Here is a 13,691-nt window from a genome sequence, read left to right as displayed (position 1 = left end):
ACTGCCATTCACTTGTTTGAAAACTTCAAACACTCAAGCATGGTGTGCTGTGATAGAACCCTGCGCATGGCGTTTGGCATTTCGTGGCTAACAGCAATTTTTATTGTTTAGTTACACTTTAACCAAATACAAATAATTTGTAATTGCTGTAACCCCTTTGAACAGAGTCGAAGAATCGGAACAAGATATAGGTATATGATGTTTTTACAAAACACCACGTGGCCAAAATAATGGCAATAATTTAATAAAAATTTCAGATATGCCGTAAGTGATCACAGCTAGGATAACACATTCCTGAGTGTGCAAAGTAATCGGTACTACATTTTTTTCGCAGTACAATTAATATCGCTGACAGACATGTGATTCCCGTACAATGATTTCTGTACAACGCTGTACGCGTAAAACAATGAGGTGACAGACATGTTTTGCGCACAGAATGAATATACAGTGAAACGAAACAACTCAAAACTTAGCTTAATGCTCCGATGATCGATTATAGAAACCAAAAATAGTTGCGGTTTGATGTGTATTCCTAGTATTTGATTTATGACATATGTAATCAATGCCTCTCTGAATTATCAAACTAGCTTTATGTGTGAGTGTTCATCGGATGACAGTTTCACTTATATCACATTTTATGGTTTTAAGGAACATTTATGACACGTTTGTTCTGGGAAACTAGATTTTTCTTCCATTGTTTAAATGTAATTAGCATTAGGGGAAATTTGATGTCCATAATTTTGATGTTCTACCGTAACATTCACTGACACAAAATAAAAATGGTGGAAATATGAAAGGCTTTTAGAACTAATTTTCGGAACACTAGCACTATGGTTCATGCAACGAAGCTGAGTTCTTCCTTTTGCAAAATCCACATAAATTTCAAGGTGTTCAGTCATAATTATCTTTTTTTATAAGAGCGCGTAAGCTTTTAACATTGAGCCTCATAATAGTTACTAAGAGCAAATTCAGCAGCTGCAAGATTCATATGGGTGGTCTATAATGTAAATAAAACTGAAACAAACGAATCCCCAGCAATCCGTTTTAGTTTTACTAATTCGACCAGTTCTACTGTCAAATTTAAAACTGGTATACACTGCCGTCCTATTTTTTCTATATTTGAAACACAGATAAAACGCTGCTGGGGCTGCCAGATTGTTTTGTTATAATTTCTAGATTTAAATTTTAAAACTGACATAAATTATGCATCTAGAACTAGAACACTCCTGAACATGCCCTAAATCTAGGATAGTTTTAGTTTTTAATCATCAGAAATGGCATGGCACACACATTTTCAAGAAAAATGCTATCAACGTAACAGTTTATTCGTTACGAAATTTTCATAAAAAGGATTATGTTTATCATAAAGCTGATTTTAAAACCTTCTTAAATTTTAAATCATTCCGAAATAGATATGACATAGGTTTGATGCTTCATTTTGCTTCATATCTAAAAAAGTAGTCTAGTACGTTGGAGTATAATCTCATAATGGTTTTATTAGGAGTTTGAGGAGTTTAAAGTTGTTATGCTATATTTATGAAGTAACACTACCATTATTTATTAAATTGAATTTGTTACTTGCTACGTGTTCTGCTTCAATTCACCCACACTGAAAGACATGATTCGCTATTCTCTATTCATACCCGAAATAAGACTCTTTCTAAATAATTTAAAAACAAGTTTTCTCTCTATCCAACGGCATATTGATATAAAACAAAGTAATTAAAAGATTTAGAGTTTCCAGAAGTGAATATATAGGACCAATATGATGAATGGAATTATCATATGTACATTCAAAATATAAATCATTATGTTTTTAAATTCATTTCAACAATAATTTTACTTGTTATTGAATACAAAACAATTACTTAATAGTGCTGATTTTATGTACAAATATGAATGTAATGTTTTCCTTATTTGTATTTCTAAACCTCACCAAATTTATGAAGATTTCTTGGTTTGACTGCTTTTTGAAAATATGCTACAACGTTGATAAAGTGTATAAGTTTAATGTTGCTTGTTAGCATTTTACAGATTTTTTTTTCAAAATAAAACGAAGGTTGTTTATTGTTCGATACTCAGAAGAAGGAAATATTGTTTCGTGAGTTCACAATCACTCGCCAATGGCGCTGGTAGCAGTAAACAGGGATGTGATTTTGCACAGTACAGCGATAAATGACCGTAGTACGGAAATCATCGTTGTATCATGATGCTCGCGTGATACCAGCGTGATTCAGGGTGACAGACATGTGATTTCATGGCGTACAGTGATTCCGATATCACATGTCTGTCATAAGCATAAAATTCTAAAACTGCTCATAATTATACCAAGTATAACAAATAGTTCAAATTAGTATTGTCATCCTATGATATGACTTAAAATCTACAATAAAACAATATGGTAAGTGAAGCAATTGCAAAACAAATCAAGCAGCACTTAGAGCTATGATTATAATAGCTTCTCCGAGAGCGGTTCATGGAACCAATAACGATATTATGAAGTTGAACCGACGTATGAGGTCTTTTTTTTAATGAAAGGGAGAAACTTATATCGACAACATTTTTGAAGATGGTTTTAATGCCCGTTTGAAAGTTTTCTTTTTTTCTACCTGGTTTGTACCGAATCAAAGGAATATTGGCGAAATTTTACCACAAACCAATTTATGATTTTTCTTTGGTTTTACCAAACAAAGTTTTACATTCCTCTTGTGGAATTTGACCTTCACTTTTAACAGACTTCGCAGCCGATTCTTAATGTACAGACCCATTGCATGGCTAGCGTTACAATCCTTCTGACATTAAGAATCCTTCCAGATCGGGGCTCAAAACATACGACAATTGGTATATTATACCAGTGCTCTTTGCATTATGATCCAACCAATGTATAAATCAACAAAGGTGGTGATGAGTCCAATTTATCCGCATAATATATTTTCGAATGCATACTTTAAGTCGTCTGTAGAATGGTTCGATGATGGCATGGTTGTTTAATCTTTGGTGACAGTCACAGAACGAAATTTAATGCATTAGTGGCTCAATATCATTCAGTCTATAATGAATAACTACATATTTGAATATATTGGTTTGAAAGCTTGATTTCAATTAAGTTTTACATCACGCTAGACTTTAAGCTTAATTGTTCCATTGGTCAATAATTAATGAATGATGTGCCAACGGGCTGTCTATAGTTCATTCCGGAAATTTATCGATTCGCGCATCGTACTTTCGTTTGAGATCGTATTGTTTACCAAGAATTATCCAGATCTTTTCCCATACGTTTTAATACATAAATGTTATACCTGAGATACTCGTGGTACCAACGGTCTCTAAAAACAACGTATATCGGTCTAACATTCTTTTCCTTCTTGAGTAGCCGGGGTCCTTACTGACCATTTAATGGAAAGTTTGGAGTGAATGAGTATGCACAGTGAAAACGATTGGCTTCCCTTCATTTTCTTGGTTCATCGTACATTTTCACTCATTCGGTCAATCACGAAGTGCAGCTCTGCGCAACCAATGCATAACTGAGCAAAATTTAAACATTTTCACACGAAACTTTAGGCATAAACTTACAACAGCAGACATTTCGCATAAACGGATTTTTGGGGATGAGTTTCATCATTGCTAACATATATGTCCGTGCAATGATTCGAAAGCCATCCGAAAGTAAGCTCGAGAAACATCCAAAATGAAGAACAGTAATCGATACGGTTTATTCCGAAGTGCAAAGTGAAATATTTTCAGGAGTCAGTATAAAAAACTTTCATTTTATTTTATTCGTCACCCGGATGGATATCAAGCATTTGGATGTGTGAAAACATTTGAATACTCAATGTAAGTACATGTAAATTCCCTATAACTATAACTTTACCATTGATTTAGTAGTTATGAATCTTATGGATCTTATGATAACTGTTTATAATAAGAACTTCAAATAGAACTGAAGCTTATCATTGATTGATATTCACCCCTAAAGGTTACAATCGTTGTTTCATGTCACACGCAGATCAGAATATAAGTTCGTCACAGACTTACACAAAATACAAATAATTGTATTTTCAAATACTATGGGGCATAACAGAGTTGAAGGGGTCGTCGCAGTGTCAAGAGCAAGCTCGAGCAGATGAAGTAAAGTCAAAAGTGTTGATTTTAGTCCATTTATTTAAACTTCAATAAATTTTTTTTCACTTTTCGCTTTGTTGTTTTCTTGTTGTTCTTTTTGTTGTATAGAGTTCATACCTCTTTTGTTTACTCGATAATAATAATAATCCATAGGTTATAGGCGATCTAAGTCATTATTGTTTAATTTGTTTTTAGATGTTTTTCGCGGTTTTCCCAGTTTAAATTAAATACGACTCGCTAGTCAAATAGTTTGTTACAGTATCTTACAGGTAGAACAGAATCAAATGTGGCGCGTTTTCTCTTCCACCACCATCGGTATGAATGTATTATGTATCATGTATCTTGTTCTTCACTATTTTCCGCTTCCAGCCCTGTCAACGTGGAGTAATATTAGTACTATAGTTGGATACTCCACCAATTGCAGTGACATTATTTTGTTTACTACTGTTGCTTTGTTTAACTATTGGATAGTCTATATAATTCATTTATATTCCAGCTATAATTTTGTGTACTTACCAATGAACTACTACAACTGATTTGCCGCTTTAATGTATGCTGATTCTTTTTTGATTGATTCAATTAAGAGTGAAATTGAGAATTTCGAAAGAAAAATGTTGGGACCGCTTTGTGTCATTCGCAATGAAATACTTTTTACACGGGTGTTTGCATGAAAAAGTCATTTTGACTGGAATGCACAATATCGCTCCTGGTTAGTAGAATTGCCTGCGTGCTGCTAAAGCTCAAACTTTCTACCTAAAATTTGTTGCATTTAGTTGCTGCTTTTGCTTTATCGCTTTGGGAAGTCTATACAATGCTGATTAGGTTGATGATGAATTTAATTCATGCCAAAGTTATTATCTATTATTATCATAACATTTCTCTTTTTAAAAAGAGATGAGTGACTGTGGTGTAATGCCTTGAATGGTTGTAGATGTTATTCAATTTAACTCGTAAAAATTAGAGATCTAAACAATTCCTTGCAACTAAAATTCACTCAAGTGGTGTCTAAATACCATATAACTAACTTCTTCGATAGAAACAGGAAATTATTGATGAGATTGATTATTATTTACTTGCATTATGTACTATAGTTACTAGATATATTACAAGAGTACGCTTCTTTTTAGACTATTTTGTAAGTGCTATCCATGATCTATATGTAGCTCTCTTTAGACAACGTAATTTTTCAACGCATAGTTATTCCTGGACTGTGGAAAGGCATTTTCTGCGGCCTCTTTATCTTCTGATATTTTGCATTCATAGTTCATTTTCAAATTGGCATTCTTTGGAACAGCTAATAAGCAAAAAAGTTTTCAGATGGCGAAAATTCGAAAGTATAATGTTGTAATCAAGAAACAAACGAAAACATAAAAAGAAATTTCATTTTTCTAAGCCTAATTTTGCATTACTACCGACCACTTTTTTCAAACACTCTCAGTAATGACTGTTTTTTCCTTCAAATATCGAAGAAATACTCAACGTGATGAGTAAGACCTTTCATGCAGTCAAAAATCTTCATTCATTCTAAACAGGTCATTTTTTTCGCAACTATCGACGCTTGAAAGGTGAACGAACTTTTAAACAGCATTTGAAATACATCAATCAACTCTAAATCATTGAGAAAGTTTATTGTGAACTAGTTCCGTACTTTCAAGTTATAAAAAAATACACGCTTATTTTTAGGCAGCAAGAGAATTAACGCGGAATTTGTTTTGTACTTTTAAGTTGGCAAATGTTCCACATGTTTTGTTAAACAGCTAGAGAGTACACGTGGAACTTGTTTTGTACCTTCAAGTTATCAAAAGTTTCTCGTGTACTTTTAAGCAGCAGTAAAGTGCATTTTTTGAGATACTGAGGAACTTTTGGTTCCTTGAGGCCTTTCCAAATCACTCCAATTTGCAAGAAACAAATGTTTTGAGGAGCATTTTTGTTTTGATCCAACTTGAACTTGCATTCCGCACTCGCTCACCGAACTGTAACATGACAAGCCATTCACCAAGACTTTTCCATCAGTTAAGTTTGATTTGACATTTTTCAGTTGAAGCTGGTTTGCATGAGGACTTCCGGGGACGTGTGAGAACGTCTTTTTGCTACGAGTTTAGAAAAATTTCTAGTAAGTCTCGACAAAGAAAGAATTCTCTTCCATAACGTGTTGAATTGGTATGGCACGAGCTGCGTACTTGTAGTTAGTTCACTACCAATGCTTTTGAACATTCTTTAAACTATTTATTGTGCTTTAGATTTCCACCCCTATTCTGTACTTCGATCAAATGTAAAAATTAGCATTCTGTAATTCGAGCGAGTGTCGAGAGTCTATCGTACATGCTTTTACTGAAATACTTAATAAATCATTACTCTTACGTTTTTACTGTGAGTGGTTGCGGGTATTTGATATTTCCTTGTCGTTTGCGTTTTGTAGGCCCTTATCACCGTTCTTACTTCCACTTCCACTTTCACTTCACTTACATGTCACTTCACTTGATTTTCCGTATTACCAGTGTCACGCTCAATGAAGTAATCACTGTAGTGAAAAAAATCATTTTTTCCAACAAAATTTTGGTGATTTGACGTTCGTAATAACAACAAGCTCATCTAAGTTATTACTTTTTTCTCTGAAGCGACTTTCGTGACCAAGACCTACATTCGCTTCACTCGGTTTTCACCGTGTAGTGATACCGATAATAAGGTGAATATCACTTCACTTGGTTTTCACCGTGTAGTGATACCCGTAATAAGGGGCGTAAGGTAATTTTTAATTCATACATTACCGGAACTTTAGTAGCTTTTTAAGTCAAGCTCAAGTTTCCATCTTGTAAAGGCCAGCGTTCTCATGTTTGTTCTCATATTTAGGTCCAAAACGTCATCAAAGTGCAGAAGCTTTACAACCGAAGTTTTGTATTGCGCTTTCATGTTTTAACCATCAATTTCGAGGGGTTGGATAGCCTTTCATGAGACCCGCCATGTTTCTATAAAGGTACTGTAATATTGTACTAATATCCATCTCATTAGTAGAGTTACCAAATTATTTTGCCTACTACTCAATTTGTGACAAAAGCGGATACAATTTTTGTCGGATCGTACATAGATAGCGGATCTAATACTGAAGCAGATAAGAATGGGGGGACCGTTCCCTATTACACTTTTGAAATCTCTACAATCGAAGTAAAAACACAGCGACCATTAAGCCATCAGTGATTAACATGATTTGGGAACTCGAAGTTTCGAAAAACTACACTCAAGTGAATATGGTTGACTAAATTATAAACATGAATTATAAAGTCGTTCTAAAATTGATTGTTTGCCATTTTACAAAATTCAGGTACGAAATTCTGTAAGATGACCAAAAACTCATCAAGCTTCGCTGCTTCGAAAATAATTCATCACAATGCCATCTCCGTTTTTCATCGACTTTAATACCAAACGGATACAGCCTACAAGCGCATTCTGTTATTATTAGCAGTGGTAAACTAATGCAAAATGCTCGAAGTTTCAAACAATGTGCTATTTATTTATCAGAAAATAATAAATACATGTGTGCTTCAAAATTAAAAATAAGTTTTGAGGCACCATCTTGAAAAATATTTCGAGTCTCTCATTTGTTTTATTTTATTGCTGTTTGTTTCGTTCGCATTTAGTTAGAAATTGTGATTCATATGAGAAAAAGAAATAAAAGCATAAAACAATACATAGAAAGAAACATTTCTTTGCATTAACAACGACCAGCGTTGCTCTCTGTTATATGAAACTTAGGTGGACCATGAGCAGGAAATCAAAGAAAACAAAAAAGAACGAAAATTTAATTAATCTACACTTTATTTATAATAAATCAAATCATTAATTAACAACGTATTACGAATATATGAGTAAAATAAATACATTTTATTAGCTTTTTTCTCCTTTTCCGCATGGGAATCGGCTGTCGAATGCGGTCATTGATTTTTTGTTTTTCTGCCGACTGGTTCATAGAAGTTAACTTGCTTTAATTATGCGGTGACTACATTTGTTTTTTTTTTCATTTAGTTCTATACACTATTTGAGTGTGTATAGAAGCCTACGATAGTTACACATAGTTTTGCTTTTTAATTCGCATTTTATATCATTTCTTATCACTTTCTACACTAAGATCTAAAACTCACGTTGAAATCCATGAATGTGTGTCCTCTATACTGTTTTTCAACATTATGTTTCTGCTTATCATATTTTGTCCCGTGTTGTTCTAGCAACATAAAAAAAATCTATTTATTTAAAAGATATACAGACTACCGAATGGGAAATAATGCTTCTCGATGGAAACTCATTGACTGAAGGTCGCACAAGATTCGTTCTTTTGGAATTGCTTCGTCAAGCGGAACATGGACAGGAACCAAGAGGGTGATCACTAGTTGACTGATAAAGACGAAAAGAAAAAAAAATGGATTGATTTCCTATATACGTTTGTTTGCATGCTTGTTGTTGATGTCCTATTGTTTCGTGTTTGCGTTAGGTTATAAATTGTCTATATAAAAATTCGTTTGCTGGACCATGTCGCTGCTACTGCTGCTGCTGTGGATCTCAATATCGGCAGATTGAATCACTGTGTAAGTTGTGAGGCTGTACGTTTGTCTAAAACTGGTCGCTCTGAAACATGTAATTGTTTGGTAGTATTTTGCATCCAAATACATGGTTGTTTTGTATGTGTATATGTTTGTTATTTTGTGTATTCATGTGATATTTTTTTGCGTTTATGTAAAAATTATCATGCATATTACTAAGTCAGTTTCACTTGTTTCTTTTTCATTTTTTTTATTTGTTATATTTTGTAACTAGAATGTTCGTGATAATTAAAAACGACTATCTTCTTATATCATGCCTCACGCTTAACGCCATTATTTTCTTTCTTCACTGCCCGCATTTGTTTACGTTTATATCATAATGTATAAAGAATTTGTTTTGCTTTTTATTTTATTTTCACTTGATTCTTTCACGAACAGTACATTAAACGAACACTTTAGCGATTGCATCAGCACCGGCACTAGCAATATACGGTTTTGATGGATGAAATGCAACATCTAATATGCTTTCGTCAAACTTTTTACGATGTGCCGTGATTTCTTGCACACACGTTTTGTTATCCATGTGCCACAAGCGGATCGAGCAGTCGTGTGACCCCGACAGTAGATACAACCCGTGGGCATCGATTGCTAGACTGGTCACGGCATCCAGGTGGGCTACCATCGAATGTATTAGCGAACCGGTGGTATTGTCCCAGAAACGAATGTGTCGATCCTCGTGCGCTGTTATCGTAATCGGTAGCGTCGGATGGCTAACAACTTTATTAATATGTTTTCCTACATTTCCAGTCATCTCTTGACTGGCCTCTAACTTAACCACTTGCCTGCCCGTTTCAGTGTCGTAGATTATGCAGTGTGTACTGCTGTATGCGACAACTATTCTATCAGTTTGATCTCGCACGAAATCAACTGATGTTGGAACTCCTTCTGTTTCAGAAGTAAAAGTGGTGTTCAGCTGTGGAATTTTACCGGAAGGTGTCCACAATTTAACGGTGCCATCAGCAGAACATGACACCAGACTGTTCTTCGCGTGGTTCACTGCAAGACCCCATACGGCATTGGTGTGTCCGTCCAGCGTACATTTCAAGACTTCGGGGTCGTAGCTGTCGTACGGGTCAATGTTGGAATTGGGTAAATTCCAGCAGTTGATTGCGCCATCTAAACCACCTGAATAGCACTGTTCGCCTGTTGCGGACATTGCCAAGCACAGCACCGGGCCGTTATGCGAACGAAATGTGTAGAGAGGTTCGACATCGAGACTAGCTGACTTTTTGGCTGGCACTGTTTTCTGCAAATTCCACAGCTTCAGAGTATGATCTTCAGAGGCAGTAATTAGAACTGGTTCCTGCGGGTGAAACGCAAGTGCGCGAACACCATCAAAGTGTGACCTTAGCGTATACTTTGCGTTCCAAGTTTTGCGGTATGGTTCTTTAGCGTTGGACACCTCATACGTCGATTCGGCCTCATTGTTGACAGTCAGCTGCGCCAATTCGCCTAATCCTAATGACGAGTCGACCTCTTCGTCGTTGTTGATGCCCGGTATCGTGGGATGACGTGGTATGGCGGGTTTGTTATAACCTGTGAATAAAAAAAAACACATTGATTGTGATTATTCAACTTCTTGAAGGAAAGGAAATGTTTTGATATTTTCGCACAATTTGGCGAATTTTGTATGTTGATATCACAAAACCATTCTGAACATTTTAGATATTCCTCGGTTAGATGAATTTTTTGCACGAACATGTTGTATCTTTTTTGGTTGGCGTCACCTTAGTTGAGATGGCACCGGTCGGTTGGATACAGTAACTAGGCTATACTGCCAACTTATTTGCGGTTAATTATAGTAAGTTGACTTTATAAGCTACTAAGCATCAAAGCACTTACTTTGGTGTATCTAGACGGTATAAATTTTGCAGTTCTTTATCGTTAACTGAGCGCAAGAACAAGAATTGACTAATGCGGCGTCAATGCGTCGTTTTGGTTTATGAGAAGGCAACATTTAACACAGAAAAGAAACCTAGCTTTGAGAAGAAGCTCTAGCTGTATCAGTCTCTTACATAAGAACAGTTGTATTTGCCTGACGTTTCGATCACTGGTTCTGATCTTTTTCAAGAGAGATATTTCAATGTTTATCGTCTGAGCATTTGGTACATTTTTGAGGGTATTTCTGACGAGCAATATCAAGATGTTTTCCTTCTTAAAAATCAAAATCAGCAGTCGACGCTAGACTCGAATACTTTACTATACTTTCAGTTGAATAATCTTTTCAGTGAAATAACTCTTTTGGCGAAACAACTTTCGGCGAAATGACTCCCGCTCCGAACGCGAAATGATGTGCTTTTATGTTGCGAGCTACACCGGAAGTGCGGCGCTGTCAGTATACTTATTGTATACGGCCTTGTGATCATGCCAAATAATTTTATTTGCAAACGGATTTCATGCCTATCGACCTTATGCCAAATGGGGTATAACTACTCCATTAAATATGTTTACCTCTACTGGAAATTTAGTAGCGCATTTGGTTTGCCAGTGCTCTTTTCATTTCACGCCTTTTTTCCGAGAACGGTCAATAAACCATCCATCAACATTGCTTATTGGCCGTTCTAAAAAAAACGCGTGATTTCAACGTTACTCTGTACCGCATTTTTTCATTTTGTTGTAGAGAAACAGAAAAAGGTAGGAACATTTCTTCTGTAGTATCTGTACGTGTAGGTGCTCATACACTGGTTTTATTGGAATATGACACGAAAAATCTTTCGTATACTGTTCAAAATACCCCCACCCTCTTCTGAAAGTCTACGTAGACTTTTCGTCTTCCCAAAACATAATGAAAATTTTGTTAATGCTAATTAAAACGATTGAAAAACAAAAATTATCCAGCAAAATTTTAACCAACTTTTCGAGAACACTTCGAAATGGTGTAACTAATCAACATAATCTAATTCACTCTCCGCTTCTGCTGACAGACAAAATTGAGTTTTTTGGTTTTCGTTTGAAGTTGATGTGTAGAGATTGTGATCTCGAACACAACATTGAAGGACAAATCAAACCCTAATGGCTTTTTACAGATTTGTTCTAGTCTTGTTAAGACATTTCATTACGTAGATGATGGTGCCGGTGCATCACAAAGGCAGCATAAGAGACAAACCAAAAAATCTCAAATCAATGTCTAGCGGAGGGTGAAATAGACCACTGTTGATACGATATGAAGATAAATATCTTTTAGGTAGGAGGTGTATAACTATAAATTGAACTGTGTGGCGTGAATTGAAAGCTACATATTGTTATTTTTCCAAGTTAGTTCAATTCGCTAAAGACAATAATAATGTGCACTATGTGGAGCATGAAAATATCAAGTACAACATTCCAGTATATATGGAAGATAGTGCTATAGAAGTGCGTGTGCATGATCTTCCCTCAAGCGTCATCGATCCCTATATTCGCGCAACTATGTCCCAATACGGGGAGATTCTCTCTATCGAAAAAGAAAAGTGGAAGAATTTTTTCCCCGGTATTCTAAATGGCGTATGTTTGTTACGCATGCGCTTGAGGAGGCCTATACCTTCTTATGTGACATTCGGTCAGGATACAAGAATACCGTGCAAATCACTTGTTACCTATGACAATCAGATGGCTAAATGTCAATATTGCCAAAAAGCTGTTTACTACGGTAAGCCATGTGAAAAACTGGACAAGGAAACAACTATACCAAAGGACAACGGTGCTTCCTTTACACCAACCCCAAGCAACCCCAGTACACCTGTGACAGTCACCAACAACAGGGAAGTATCCCCTTCAACGAAACCAACGTAACCCCTATAGAACAAAGTACACCAGCTGCAGTGAACAGCTTATCATCCAACCAACCAGCAACTGCAAACAATGTACAACAAGGCGCATCTACAGCAACTAGCAACGAAATCAACAACAATACCACGGCAATGGATGACGAGACGAACCTCGAACAAACTGCCCCTCAATCCTCGCAGGAGGAAAATGGAAGCTCCTCTCCCCCTAGAAAAAGGGTGACAACGAGATACAATATAAAAAAAAATTATCTAAAAGCTCAGCTGAATCGGCCACGTAAAGCTTGTACGCAAATAGGCCTGAATGAAATATCTTTTAAATAAAAAAAAAAATCGATATGAAATATGTACTTATTTGCCAAAGTCTTGGCAACAACAGCCTTCGTAGCCGATTCATAACGTACAGAATCATTGCATGGCTAGTATTGCTGACACTGAGAATCCTTCCAGGTCGGGACTCGAACCTACGACGACTGGCATGTAAGACTAGCACCTTATGAATTGGGCCGCCATCACTGTGTGCTCATTGTACAAACCAAAAAACTCCTAAATCGGTACTAACATGTGATTATGACATATCGTACGATGTACCCTTTTGAAAGTTACAAAACAATAATGCTCATTATTCGAATTTAAAACATGAAATTCAAGCATATTGTGCATAATTTCGTAGATTGAACATTCGTCTACGAGATTAAATCGATTATTGCCCTAATCAAAGTACCGAAATGTTCAAATACTGCGGTGACCAGTCACTCGTCTGCACCCGAGACGCCAGGAAGGATATTGCACCTCGGATATATGTACTACGCAAAGAAAATGGAAGAGATTCAAAAGTATGATGAGAAAAGGAAAAATGTGAACATATAAATTGTGCTGTGAAACGACGTCAACCTGGACCATGAAAATCATGTAAGCTTTCTACCCCAAACAGAGTTCTTCCGTGTGAGATGTGCCTAAAAACTGGGAACCTCCAAAAGTATCGTCGATCAAGCAAAGACACGAAAGGAATTGAGTAATTTCAAAGGCAGAAAAAGCTGAAAAGAAATAAAAACAAACTAAACCAAGGGTCTGTAAGTTATTCCACTGCAAAGTATGACAAAGTAAGATACCGACATGACAACAGGTATGATGTCGGGTATTGTTTTGGCTTTGCCGGGAGCCTAAACAAAGGCCGAAATACGAAAGGCGGGATAACGAAAGGCCGAAATAT

At 36.0% G+C, this 13,691-nt stretch overlaps 1 protein-coding gene across 6 annotated transcripts in view; it reads right to left on the bottom strand.

Annotated features, from left to right (window-relative positions):
* Positions 1 to 4,143: 4,143 nt before the first annotated feature.
* The window catches only part of LOC131426985 (striatin-3), a 69,402-nt gene continuing 59,854 nt past the window's right edge, over positions 4,144 to 13,691 (bottom strand). For all 6 annotated transcript variants that reach the window (XM_058589840.1, XM_058589839.1, XM_058589837.1 and 3 more), the window contains one exon: positions 4,144 to 10,250. In XM_058589840.1, the coding sequence (XP_058445823.1) occupies positions 9,097 to 10,250 (1,154 nt within the window). In that variant the 3' untranslated portion in view covers positions 4,144 to 9,096. The remainder of the gene's footprint in view (positions 10,251 to 13,691) is intronic.

The sequence above is a fragment of the Malaya genurostris genome, chromosome 2, assembly GCF_030247185.1.
Source record: "Malaya genurostris strain Urasoe2022 chromosome 2, Malgen_1.1, whole genome shotgun sequence".
In the NCBI taxonomy this organism is placed as follows: Eukaryota; Metazoa; Arthropoda; class Insecta; order Diptera; family Culicidae; genus Malaya; species Malaya genurostris.
The sequence above is the reverse complement of the archived record's forward strand: the minus strand, read 5'-3'. Positions and strand labels throughout refer to the sequence as shown.